The 14654-nt window shown below is 39.4% G+C and overlaps 1 protein-coding gene across 11 annotated transcripts in view; it reads right to left on the reverse strand.

The window, feature by feature from the left end:
* Positions 1-14654, reverse strand: part of LOC105482686 (mitoguardin 1) — a 102340-nt gene that overhangs the window by 8254 nt on the left and 79432 nt on the right. For 9 of the 11 annotated variants that reach the window (XM_011742918.2, XM_011742914.3, XM_011742921.3 and 6 more), the window contains 6 exons: positions 9560-9678; positions 9230-9302; positions 8499-8585; positions 7275-7373; positions 4928-5062; positions 3113-3166 (listed from right to left, as the gene is read on the reverse strand). In XM_011742918.2, coding sequence (XP_011741220.1) covers positions 3113-3166; positions 4928-5062; positions 7275-7373; positions 8499-8585; positions 9230-9302; positions 9560-9678 — 567 coding nt within the window. The other 2 variants (XM_071090871.1, XM_071090858.1) reach the window with 2 other exon arrangements.

The following is a 14654-nucleotide window of genomic DNA, read 5'->3' on the forward strand; positions in this document are numbered from 1 at the left end:
TCATATAGCTGTGTTTTAGGAAACTCTAAGTTTATATTTATAACTTTTTGAATTTCCCTTGTTAAGTAACACACTGTGGGATTTGTTATACAGCACTGACGAGAGAAAACTACGCCTTAAGATTCTGTCTCCTGGGGGGGTTATTTTCTATTTTACAGTCTCCAAGACAATCTTCTAAACCTCATTTTCTTTTCTTTTTTTTTTCTGAGATGGAGTCTCACTCTGTCACCCAGGCTGGAGTGCAGTGGCACCATCTTGGCTCACTGCAACCTCTGCCTCCTAGGTTCAAGCAATTCTCCTGCCTCAGCCTCCTGAGTAGCTGGGATTACAAGCGTGCACCACCATGCCCAGCTAATTTTTGTATTTTTAGTAGAGACGGGGTTTCGCCATGTTGGCCAGGCTGGTCTCGAACTCTGACTTCAGGTGATCCACCCACTCTGGCCTCCCAAAGTGCTAGGATTACATGCAAGAGCCACTGTGCTGGGCCTAAACCTCATTTTTAAAATATAAGATAGCAGCAGTTACCATTTAATGAGTACCCATTATATTCTAGAAAATGTGCTAGTTTCTATTTAATTTACTAAAACATTCCTTCAAAAGTATGTCATGTTAACATCATTTTAAACATGTGAAAAGTGATATTGGAGAGGGGTTAAATAAACTGCCCTAATTCACACACAGCTAGTTAGTGAGGGCCAAAAAGTTATGTTCTACATATAGTAAAGTTCTAAATACCATACAGACTTGAAGTGTATTATGAGGTCAGAGAAGTGGGAACTTAGTGTGGGCTGAAGCAGACTAGATAAACTTTAGCAAGGAATTATGTGAGCTGAGCTCAATGATGGGTAAGATTTATTTTAGTACAGAGGGAATTTGGCATTTCAGGTATAGAAGATAGTTCCCAAGAGGTGAGACATATAGGTATCTATGGATATAGAAAGTAGACTTAGGTCGGGCACACTGGCTCAGGCCTGAAATCCCAGCACTTTGGGAGGCCAAGGCAGGTGGATGACTTGAGGTCGGGAGTTTGAGACTTGCCTGGCCAACATGATGAAACCCCGTCTCTATCAAAAATATACAAATTAACCAGGCATGGTGGCGGGCGCCTGTAATCCCAGCTACTTGAGAGGCTGAGGCAGAAGAATCGCTTGAACCTGGAAGGTGGAGGTTGTAGCGAGCTGAGATCGTGCCATTGCACTCCAGCCTGGGCGACAGAGTGACTCTGTCTCAAAAAGAAAAAAAAGTACAATATTTATTCTAAGAAGTAGAAAAATAAAGTTAGACATGTTAATAATATCATCATTATTATAACTACCACTTACTAAACTCTTTAAATGTTTAATGTTTAAATTAAGCTGGTTGATATTGCTTTCATCCTTACCACAGTCCTATTAAGTAGGCATTAACACCGTTTTGCACATGGGAAAACTGAGGGTCAGCTGATGGTCAGTAACTTACTGTAATCATGCTAGTTAGTGTGAGAATCAAACCCACATCTACAAGTCTGTTCCTAGTCCTAACGTTAGAGTTCATCATCATCATTAAGGAAACTTGCTTAAAATATGGGTCTCTGGAATCATTTTAAATAAGAATTATCCAAATATAGGGGCTCCAGAATCATTTCTAACAGCACATTCTGAAGATGCTGTGAGGACCATACTTTAAAATCACTGCAACTGGCAATACTGTCTCAAAGTTATAAGATTGGAAAATATGGATGTGATAAAATACTGTATATCCTTGGGCAAATAATAATGTTGTAATTGTCAATACTTGTTTACTGCACTATGCCAAGCACTGTTCTAAGCACTTCATATTGAATCTTCAAAAACCCTATGAGGGCTAGGCACAGTGGCTCACGCCTGTAATCCCAACACTTTGGGAGGCCGAGACTGGAAGATCACTTGAGGCCAGGAGTTAGAGGCCAGCCTGGGCAACATAGCAAGACCCCATCTGTAAAAAAAAAAAATAAAAAATCAGCCAGGCATGGTGCTGTGCACCTGTAGTCGTAGCAACTCAGGGAGGATGAGGCAGGAAGATTGCTTAAGCCCAGGAGTTAGAGGCTGCAGTGAGCTATGATCATGCCACTGCACTCCAGCCTGAATGACAGAGCAAGACCCTATCTCTAAAACAAAACAAAACAAAACACTATGAGGTAGATACTATTACTATTCTTAGAGATGAGGAAACTGAGGCATAGAAAGGGTAAGCAACTTGCCTAAGGTCACATAGCTAGTATGTGGCATTTGAACCCAACAGTCTCACTTGAGAGTCCTTGCCCTTTACTACTAGGAGTGTATGAGAAAAACAATGCTTAGCAGGTAAGACAGGTTACAGGGTGTGAGGCATGGAGGCAGGATATAAACTCTAAGACTTTTTATTTGTAGGGGCTCCAAATTGAATAAAGCAGCTATTAGAATCAAATCTTTATTTCTTAATTGGATTAAATTAAGTGGAATCCACTATATTAAAGAACTGTAAAAAATACTGGCCAGGTGCAGTGGCTCACGCCTGTAATCCCAGCACTTTGGGAGGCTGAGGCAGGCAGATCACTTGAGGTCAGAAGTTTGAGACCAGCCTAGCCAACATGGTGAAACCCGGTCTCTACTAAAAATACAAAAATTAGCTGGGTGGGGTGGCGGGCGCCTATAGTCCCAGCTACTCGGGAGGCTGAGGCAGGAGAATCACTTGAAAGGCGAAGGTTGCAGTGAGCCAGGATCACACCACTGCACTCCAGCCAGGGTGACAGAAACAGACTGTCTTAAAAAAAAAAAAAAATAATAATAATAATAATAATATCATTAAGAGAAAAAACAAAAACCTAAAACTTATCAGAGCTGTTTCCAACTTTAAACCCCTCTCCCAGTTAGCTGAAATACCACGCACGCCTCAATAACTGCTATATGAAACTACATCAAATATTAAGGATGAGAAAGAAGGCCTTCAAAAAAGAAGCCAACCCACCACCAGTAAGTCACTCATCTAGCCTGAGGGACAGTCCCTCCTACCCCTCCTACAGCTGCCAATTCCCACCAGAGAAGTGACTCAGAAGCTTCTTTGACAGAATCCTTAAATGATTTAACAAAGGAATTCAGGTCTTAATGAATTTTACCTTCATCTGTTGTCTTTTCTGTTTCAGCACCGACCAACAACTTGAAGCCACAGCCTAAATACATGCAGAGAAAAGAAAGATTCATATACAGCAATATAAACATTTCCATTTTTATTAGAAGTTCAGCCTGGTGTGGTGGCTCACGCTTGTAATCCCAGCACTTTGGGAGGCTGAGGCAGGTGGATCACGAGGTCAGGAGATGGAGACCATCCTGGCTAGCATGGTGAAACCCCGTCTCTACTAAAAATACAAAAAATTAGCCGGGCATGGTGGAGGGTGCCTGTAGTCCCAGCTACTCGGGAAGCTGAGGCAGAAGAATGGCATGAACCCGGGAAGGGGGGCTTGCAGTGAGCCAAGATCACGCCACTGCACACCAGCCTGGGCGACAGAGCAAGACTACGTCTCAAAAAAAAAAAAAAAGTTCCAAGTTTATGGGTCTAAAACGTTCAATACATTCATTACTAATAAGAGCTAGTCGGCCGGGCGCAGTGGCTCACACCTGTATTCCCAGCACTTTGGGAGGCTGAGGCGGGTGGATCACGAGGTCAAGAGATGGAGACCATCCTGGCCAAGATGGTGAAACCCCATCTCTACTAAAAATGCAAAACAAAATTAGCTGGGCATGGTAGCGCACGCCTGTAGACCCAGACATTCGGGAGGCTGAGGCAGGAGAATTGCTTGAACCCGGGAGACGGAGGTTGAAGTAAGCAGAGATCACGCCACTGCACTCTAGCCTGGCGACAGAGCGAGACTTTTGTCTCAAAACAAACAAACAAACACACACAAAAAACTAGTCAGGGTCCTCACATTGTTTGAAAATATTAATGCAAAGGTATTTCATTATTTAAATTTTAAAACATTAGCAAAGTTGTATGTTGTAAGGGCAAAAAAAAAAGTAAAATAATATTAAAAAAATTAAACACAAAGCCACTAAAGGAAAAAGACTGTACTCTGGAACAAAGAAGATTCCATTTTCAGAGTTTTAAAGTTCTGTTCCTTAAAGGAAAAAAGTGAAAATATGTGTATATAGAATTCACATGCACAAATAAATATTCTGTGTGTAATAATAAAGTATTCTTCTTTTTTTTTTTTGAGACAGGGTTTCACTCCCGTCGCCTAGGCTGAAGTGCAAAGGAGTGATCTTGGTTCACTGCAACCTCCGCCTCCAAGGCTCAAGTGAACCTCCCACCTCAGCCTCCTGAGTAACTGAAACTAGAGGCATGCACCACTGCACCTGGCAAATTTTTATATTTTTTTTTGTAGAGACGAGGTGTCACCATGTTGCCCAGGCTGGTCTCAAACTCCTGAGCTCAAATGATCCACCTGCCTCAGCCTCCCAAAGTGCTGAGATTATAGGCGTGAGCCACCACGCCTGGCTGACCACTTTTTTTTCCTTTTTTTTTTTTATACTTTATGTTCTAGGGCACATGTGTACAACGTGCAACTTTGTTACATATGTATATATGTGCCATGTTGGTGTGCTGCACCCATTAACTCATCATTTACATTAGGTATATCTCCTAATGCTATCCCTCCCCACTTCCCCCACCGCTCAACAGGCCCTGGTGTGTGATGTTCCCCTTCCTGTGTCCAAGTGATCTCATTGTTCAATGTCCATTTATGAGTGAGAACATGCGGTGTTTGGTTTTCTGTTCTTGAGATAATTTGCTGAGAATGATGGTTTCCAGCTGCATCCATGACCCTACAAAGGACATGAACACATCCTTTTTTATGGCTGCATAGTATTCCAAGGTGTATATGTGCCACACTTTTTAATCAAACTTAAAAGGCTGAGAAAAGTAAACCACCACTTACTGTTTCTTTGAAGGATGAGTTTAGCCATCGATTATTTACTACATTCTGTATGGATGTGGGTGGGTTTTCCAAATCTTCAAAGGAATCCATTAATATAAAATCCAGAACAACATCATAAAAATTTAGATTTTTCACCTGCATTAAATTATGAGTTGAAACAAAAATTATTATTACATAGAGCTGAAATAAAATCTGAGCCAGGGCTTTATGGTTTTATAACAGCATGGTTTTTTTTTAATCAGCTTATTCAAAAATAAAAAATATAAGGAGAGACAAATATGAAAGCTCACCACTAAAAATTACGATTCACATTATCGCTGCTCCTTCCTAGATCTCAAGTGAAAATAATCTCTCCTCCCCTCTATTCTAGGAGTCCTTTGTTCATGCTTCTATTATAACATCCAGGATGCTCATTCTACCTTGTTATTTAGTTACTGGTATATGTGCCTGTCTTCCCCACCAGATCATGAACATCTTGCTCTTTCATTCATTCATACACACTCTGCATACTGCATACTGTACCAGGTGCTCAGACTTCTAGAGTAAGCAAATTAGATGCCTAGAGTATAATGGGGAAAACAGCAACAAAATAATCCTGCAAATATCCAATTATGAACTGTGTGAAGCACAATAAAGGAAAAAGTATATTGTGCTGTATCATTCTGGCAGAAATGTGGGGAATGAAACAGAGAGGGGAAAGAATAAATGCAGGGAGGAAAAGAGTGAGCAGGGAATCAGGAAATATAAAGACTACTGACGTAGCCTAGAGAAAAGACAACAGGTACTTAGGCCAAGAGGGGTGACAGGAAGAGAGGAAAGTTGAAGAAACTGAAAGACATTTATGAGTTAAAACTGACAAACTTAGAGATGAATATGATAAAGTGGGTGAGGATCAGGGAGAGGTGAAGGATGAGTCTCAGGATGCTGGCCTGCAGAAGTAAATGGATGCTGATTCCATTTCCTGAATAAAGGAACACTAGAAAAGGAAAGATTAAGTCTTCATGTATTTGCTGTACTCACTGTTTTCTCTGCCTAGAAGGCCTTTCAGCTCCTTGTAAACTCATTTTTTTTTTTCTTTAGCTTCTGAGACAGAGTCTTGCTCCGTCGCCCAGGCTGGAGTGCACTGGCACGATCTTGGCTTACTGCAGCTCCCACCTCCTGGGTTCAAGTGATTCTCTTGCCTCAGCCTCCTGAGTAGCTGGGATTACAGGTATGCACCACCATGCCTGGCTAATTTTTGTATTTTTAGTGGAGACATGGTTTCACCACGTCGGCCTGGCTGATCTCAAACTCCTGGCCTCAAGTGATCTACCTGCCTCGGCTTCCCAAAGTGCTGGGATTACAGGCATGCACCCAATGCCTGGCTAATTTTTGTATTTTTAGTAGAGACAGGTTTCACCATGTTGGTCAGGCTAGTCTTAAACTCCTGACTTCACAATCCGCCCGCCTCAGCTTCCCAAAGTGCTGGGATTACAGGAGTGAGCCACCATGCCTGGCCGATATCTATATCTATATATATTTTTTGAGACAGAGTCTCCTTCTGTCACCCAGGCTGGAGTACAGAGGCATGATCTCGGCTCACTGCCACCTCCACCTCCCAGGTTCAAGCAATTCTCATTCCTTAGCCTCCCGAGTAGTTGGGATTACAGGCGTGAGCCACTACGCCCAGCTAATTTTTGTATTTTCAGTAGAGACGAGGTTTTGCCATGTTGGCTAGGTTGGTCTCGAACTCCTGACCTCAGGTGATCCGCCCGCCTCAGCCTCCCAAAGTGCTGGGATTACAGGGATGAGCCACCACATCCGGACCTATATTTATTTCTATATCTGTATCTACATATATATTCTAAACTGTGAACTCACACTGACAGCTCCAATTCCAATCCCAGCTTTTTATACCTCCCTTCTCTCACAGGGAAAAGCTGGCTCTGATTTTTCTCAGTATACTTATTTGTTCAGTCCTGTGTATACAGTCAATTCCCCAGCCCTACTGAGCTGCTGCTGTTGTACCACCCAAAGCTGTCCTTGCGTAGGCCACCATTCCTGCCCTGCTAGGGGTCTGCCAGTGACTTTTGGAGAGAAGGGAGAGAGGGAACAAGGGAAGGAGGACAGGAGGGAAGGAAGCAAGGAGCCAACAACAGCAAAAAAGGCTTGTTAGAAAACAATTTACAACTACTGCCCCAATGTATAAGGAGTGTGGTTTATGACTTTGTCAGAAAAAAAGATGTCCCACAACCATACAAGTGGGTTTACTGTATTTAACAAGGACAATGAAACAGTAGTCTCAACTCATGTAAAATTACATGCAAATAACTAAGAAAAATAAATATCACAAAAAACTTGAACTTACCCCTCTAGCAGCAAGTTCCATTTCAGTACTACCCCAGTGATCGGTCTGCTCTAAAAAATAGATCATTTCATCAAAAACATCTTCAAACTTCTTTGGATTCTGAAGAAGAAAACACATTTTAACCCTAAACTCAACTTTATAACAAGCTACAAAGAAAGTTACTCTTCAAGAAAGTCTGATGGATCTTAATTCTACTAGGTAACTGAACTAAAATACATTTTAAAGGTATGCCACATTTATCTGGTTTACTACTTTGCTGTTGCAACATTTTGCAGAAGCCAAGATAAAGAATGTCAGTAAAATGTCACAAGCAAACTATTTATTACTCAAATATGTATGCCTATTTTGGTCTGTCCTTAAAATGAAAATCTGGTTATAGCAGACATTATGTGAGGCTTTTGTTGCAGTTCTGCTTCTTTTGGAGGAACCCTAGTTCAAATCACTGAGTTTATCTGTCATGAGAAGGCCAAGAAAGCAACACAAGACTTACATTGGGAATCGCACGTATTAATAGTATCATCTTACATATACTTAGCATTTTATGCTTCTTAACACTTTATTCTTTAAGTTGCTTTCCCATTTATAATTTATTTAATCATCCTAAAAACCCTCTGAAATGAAGTAATATAAATGTAATTCTATTATATAAATGAAAGAATTAAAGTTCAAAGGGATTGAGTCTGAAAGCTAGGTGTGCAAATGGCTCAAGGAAGGCCTGTTTTGTTTTCTCATCATCTGGACAAACCTTGCATAAAGTAAGGTGGTTCCTTACAGTCTGAATGAAGTTCTTGTCATTGCTTCTGCCTCATTCTACTACATGAAGATGAGGCAGTTCAATTTATATTGTACTGAGACCTACACTATTTCCTGTAACCCTCTTCCTGAACAGGATTGAGGGAATAAAAGAGGAGGCATTAGTAATAACAATAGTGATGGCTATCGCAGCAGCTCTAATGATAATTCTCACCATGACATTTACAGACTTTATGGCAAATTGGAAATAATTTATGAGAAACAACTTGGTTGAAATAGTGTGGACTTTATAGATAGTTCAACCCGAGCATAACTTAATGCCCTTTGGGTTATTTATTTCTAAAATGGGAAACTTTGCAACTATCCACAAAAACTTTTTCTTCTATCAAAAATGTAACGTCTTAACATTCAGTTCAAAGGGTAAAAACAACTTTTGTAAATGGTAAAAACTTGCCAAAAGAACAAGTTTACCTTTCGTGCTTTCACAATTAAAGCTGATAAAATTTTCCTTCCACTCTCAGCGAGGAATATCCTGTTGGCTGACTCTGAAAGAATTACCTGAAAAAATATTCATCCCCAAAGAAAAAAGAGACCTATAATGAATGTGAATGGACATTCAACTTAATAGCACAAATCATCCTAAAACAGTGCACCGCATGTGGTGCTATTTCAACAGGCAGCTCACAGAGAAAGTCCTCATTTCCTAAAATAAAAAACTATTGAAACTATCTATAGCCAAAAGATTAAAGGGAGTTAAATTTGAATTTAAATTCTGTTCAACATAATATTACAAAGTCTCAAATAAATTTCCTATAGCCCCAAAACATAAGAAAACAAATATATTTTTACTTTCTTTTTAGAAAATCAATTTTATAATGGACTCAAATCTCAAATACATACTAATTAATAATAAGAAAGAGGGTTTTTATTTTAAGCAGCTATTTTTACACTCCTGAAGTATCAAAATATCCTGTTTTGACAAAGTGTGGTGGGCCTGGGAAGTCGTGGGAGAGGATAATGAAATATGGAAACAAATGAAGGCAAGTAGTGGGGAGGAAAAATAAGTTTAGTGGACTTTATGTTTGTCATTAGGAACAGGGATAATCAAGAGCAAAGAGCTGTCCTGTCTATTTGCACTGGACTCTACAGCATGAGGGTAGGGATGAGTGGCTGGGTGAAGTCACTTAATGTTAAAAAAATACCTGAAAAGCCTGTCGAATACAGTGAAGTTTGGCAAGAAAATCACTGTCTCCTAGGCACTCCAACATTTCAGTTCTATGTAATAAACAGGGGAGACAATTGTTAAACTACATTCAAGATCAAGCCTACTATAAATTTGGATTCAAACAAGGCTTAACCTCAGGACCTTAATATAAAACATGTTTTTTCAATACTGACAGAACATGTAAAAACAATTTTTTCTTTACTTGGACCTAAAAACATATTTTCTCCTATTCTCATAAGCATTTTTAATAAGTACCACACAAACACCTTAATATCCTTCATAAACATAAACAAAACTGAAATGGTACCTCAGTACTCTGGAGTAAATTTTTCCTTCTTCAACTAAATGCATGGCTTCCTCGTAAAATGGGCAGTGACAAAGGGACTCCAGGCTGTAGGTATGCCGTACTTCTCTGTGTTCTGCAAGCTAAGAGCACAGTGGGTTAGAACAGAATACAGGTGCTAGGTGTAGTGGCTCATGCCTGTAATTGCAATACTTTTTGGGAGGATCACTTGAACCCAGGAGTTTGAAACCAGCCTGGGTAACATGGTAAGACCCCGTCTCTACAAAAATTTTTAAAAAGTAGTCAGGTGTGGAGACAAGCACCTGTGGTCCTAGCTATCCAGGAGGTTGAGGTGGGGGGATCACTTGAGTACAGGAGGTTGAAGTTGCAGTGAGCTGTGATTGTATCACTGTATTCCAGGCTCGTTGGCAAAGCCAGACCCTGTCTCAAAAACAACAAAACAAAACAAAAACCCAGAAAACCAAAAAGCAGAATACACTGATATAAGATAAACTATAAAAGAAAGAAAATAGGATTTTGCTAACATCAATACAATAAATTTGATTAAACCATAAAAACCATTTAATAGGATTTTATAGCTAATAAAATCTGAATTCATTTTATTTCAAAATTCAGTTGTTAAAAAGAGTAAAACTTTTAACAAGCTAGTTCATTCTGAATCCAATTACTTAAATCCACAGAACATACAGAAAAGCAAAATTATATCTCTTTTTTTTTTGAGACAGGGTCTCACTCTGTCACCCAGGCTGGAGTACAGTGGCAGGATCTTGGCTCACTGCAGCCTCCACCTCCCAGGTTCAATCCTGCCTCAGCCTCCAGAGTAGTTGGGATTACAGGTGCACGCCACCACATCCATCTAATTTTTATATTTTAGTAGAGATGGGGTTTTGCCATGTTGGCCAGGCTGGTCTTGAACTGGCCTCAAGCGATCCGCCTGCCTCAGCCTCCCAAAGTGCTGGGATTCAGGCGTGAGCCACCGTGTCTGATCAGCAATACTATATCTTATAGTTCACCAATAAGAACAACCGAGGAAGCATTTTTTAAAAAGAGGAGAATTTCATCATCCACAGAGTACTTACAAGTATTATAACCTATGATTATAATGAAGCAAAACTTAGTACAAAAACAACAAAATAAGCTCAATGTTGCTATTCTAAGAAATATTTCCTTTTATGTAGCTTTGATTAACTTTTGCATAACTGAAAGACAGTCGTGCTTTTGGCTAGCAGAACTCTACAAATGAAATTCCAATCTTCTGAAAGCTCATTAAAAAACAATTGGAAACACTATAGGGTAGCCAGCTAAGCAAAAAAAAAAAAAACCCAGAAAACTTCTAGAGCGTTTTGTTTGGAAGAGACAGGATCTCGCTCTGTCACCCAAGCTGTAGTGCAGTGGCACTATCATAACTCTGCAGCCTCAAACTCCTGGGCTCAAGTGATCCTCTTGCCTCTGCCTCCCAAGTAGCTGGGCTACAGGTACACACCACCACATCCTCTAATTAAAAAAATTAGAGGGGGCCAGGTGCGGTGACTCATGCCCGTAATCCCAGCACTTTCCAGCACTTTGGGAGGCTGGAGCAGGCGGATCACCTGAGGTCAGGAGTTCAAGACCAGCCTGGGCAACAAGCGTGAAACTCCAAGACTAAATAAATAAATAAATAAATAAATAAACACAAGTTACAAAGCAAAAACAAAAAAACCAAAGTACACAGGCAACAAAGAGCACAATGAATGTAATAATACCTGACATTTCAATACTAAAAACTGAAATTATATCAAGCACTCTCTCAGACCACAGTGGAATAAAACTGGAAATCAACTCCAAACGGGACCTTCAAAACTATGCAAATACATAGAAATCAAATAACCTGCTTCTGAATGAGCACTGGGTCAAAAACAAAATCATGATGGAAATTTAAAAATTCTTCCAACTGAATGACAAAAATGATACAAAGTATCAAAACCTCCGGAATACAGCTAAGGCGGTGCTAGGAGGAAAGTTCATAGGCCTAAACGCCTACATCAAAAAGTCTGAAAGCACAAACAGACAATCTAAGGTCATACCTCAAGCGACTGGAGAAACAAGAACAAACCAAACCCAAACCCAGAAGCAGAAAGGAAATAACCAAGATCAGTTATTAAAATAAACCAATTTTCAATTTTATAAATAAAATTGAAACCAAAAAACCAATACAAAAGATAAATGAAACAAAAAGCTGGTCCTTTGAAAACACAAATAAAATTGATAGACCTTTAGCAAGATTAACCAAGAAAAGAAGAGAGAAAACCCCAATAACCTCACTAAGAAAAGAAACAGGAGATATTACAACTGACACCACTGAAATACAAAAGATCATTCAAGGTTACTATGAACACCTTTATGCACATAAACTAAAAAACCCAGAAGAGATGATAAATTCCTGGAAAAATATAATCTTCCTATCTTAAATCTTAAGAATTAGATACCTTGATCAGACCAATAACAAGCAGCAAGACTGAAATGGTAATTTAAAAATTACTGATAAAAAAAAGTGCAGGACCAGACGGATTCACAGGAGAATTCTACCAGACATTCAAAGAAGAATCGGTACCAATCATTTTGACACTACTCCCCAGGATAGAGAAAGAAGGAACCCTCCCTAATTCAGCATCACCCTAATACCAAAACCAGAAAAGGACATAACCAAAAAACAAAACTACAGACCGATATCCTTGATGAACATAGATGCTAAAATCCTTAACAAAATACTAGCTAATTGAATCCAACAACATATCAAAAAGATAATCCACTATGATCAAGTGGGTTTCATACCAGGGATGCAGGGATGGCTTAACATACAGAAGTCAATAAATGTGACACACCACATAAACAGAATTAAAAACAAAAATCACATGATCACCTCAATAGATGCAGAAAAAGCATTTGACAAAATCCAGCATCCCTTTATGATTAGAACTCTCAGCAAAATTGGCATACAAGGGACATACCTTAATGTAATGAAAGCCATCTATGACAAACCCACAGCCAACATAATACAGAATGAGGAAAAGTTGAAAGCATTCCCTCTGAGAATGGGAACAAGACAAGGATGCCCACTCTCACCACTCCTCTTCAACACAGAACTGGAAGTTCTAGCCAGAGCAATCGGACAAGAGAAAGAAATAAAGGGCATCCAAATCAGTAAAGACGAAGTTAAACTGTCACTGTTTGCTGACAATATGATTGTTTACCTTGAAAACCCTAAGACAACTCTAGAAAGCTCCTAGAACTGATAAAAGAATTCAGCAGTTTCCAGATACAAGATTAATGTACACAAATCAGTAGCTCTTCTATATACCAACAAGTGACCAAGCAGAGAATCAAATCAAGAACTCAACCCCTTTTACAACAGCTACAAAACAAAAATAAAATAATTACGAATATACTTAACCAAGGAGTCGAAAGACCTCTACAAGGAAAACTACAAAACACTGCTGAAAGAAATCACAGACAACCCAAACAAATGGAAACACATCCCATGCTCAAGGATGGGTAGAATCTATATTGTGAAAATGACCATACTGCCAAAAGCAATCTACAAATTCAATGCAATCCCCATCAGAATACCACCATCATTCTTCACAGAATTAGAAAAAACACTTCTAAAATTCATATGAAACCAAAAAAGAGCCTGCACAGCCAAAGCAAGACTAAGCAAAAAGAATACTGGAGGCATCACACAACCTGATTTCAAACTATACTATAAGGCCACAGTCACCAAAACAGTGTGGTACTGGTATAAAAATAGGCACATAGACCAATGGAACAGAAAAAGAGAGAACACATAAATAAACCCAAACAGTTCAGCCAACTGATCTTTGACAAAACAAACAAAAACACAAAATGGGGAAAGGACACCCTTTTCAACAAACAGTGCTGGGATAATTGGCTAGCCACATATAGGAGAATGAAACTGGATCCTCATCTCTCACCTTATACAAAAATCAACTCAAGATGGATTAAGGACTTAAACCTAAGACCTGAAACTACAAAAATTCTAGAAGATAACATTGGAAAAACCCTTCCAGACATTGGCTTAGGCAAGGATTTCATGACCAAGAACCCAAAAGCAAATGCAATAAAAACAAAGAAATAGCTAGGACCTAATTAAACAAAAGAGCTTTTGCATGGCAAAAGGAACAGTTGACAAAGTAAACAGACAACCCACAGAGTGGGAGAAAATTTTCACAATCTCTACATCTGACAAAGGACTAATATCTAGAATCTACAATGAACTCAAATCAGAAAAAAACAATTCCATCAAAAAGTGGGCTAAGGACATGAATAGACAATTCTCAAAAGAAGATATACAAATGGCCAATGAACATATGAAAAAAATGCTCAACATCACTAATGATCAGGGAAATGCAAATCAAAACCACAATGCAATACCTACTTTACTCCTGCAAGAATGGCCATAATCAAAAAATAAAAAAACAGTAGATGTTGGTGTGGATGCGGTGATCAGGGAACACTTCTACACTGCTGGTGGGAATGTAAACTAGTACAGCCACTATGGAAAACAGTGTGGAGATTCCTTAAAGAACTAAAAGTAGAACTACCATTTGATCCAGCAATCCCATTACTGGGTATCTACCTAGAGGAGAAGAAGTCATTATTCAAAAAAGGTACTTGCACATGCATGTTTATAGCAACACAGTTCACAATTGCAAAATTGTGAATCAAAATTGTAGAACCAACCCAAATGCCCATCGATTGACAAGTGGATAAAGAAACTGTGGTATGTATAGATGAAGGAATACTGTGCAGCCATAAAAAGGAATGAATTAACAGCATCTGCAGTGACCGGGATGAGACTGGAGACTATTATTCTAAGTGAAGTAACTCAGGAATGGAAAACCAAACATCATATGTTCTCACTGATACGTGGGAGCTAAGCTATGAGGACGCAAAGGCAAAAGAATGATACAATGGACTTTGGGGAATGGTGGGAGGGGGGTGAGGGATAAAAGACGACAAATATGGTGCAGTAATGGTGCAGTATATACTGCTCAGGTGGTAGGTGCACCAAAGTCTCACAAATCACCACTAAAGAACT

This window comes from Macaca nemestrina, chromosome 1, assembly GCF_043159975.1.
Source record: "Macaca nemestrina isolate mMacNem1 chromosome 1, mMacNem.hap1, whole genome shotgun sequence".
NCBI lineage: Eukaryota > Metazoa > Chordata > Mammalia > Primates > Cercopithecidae > Macaca > Macaca nemestrina.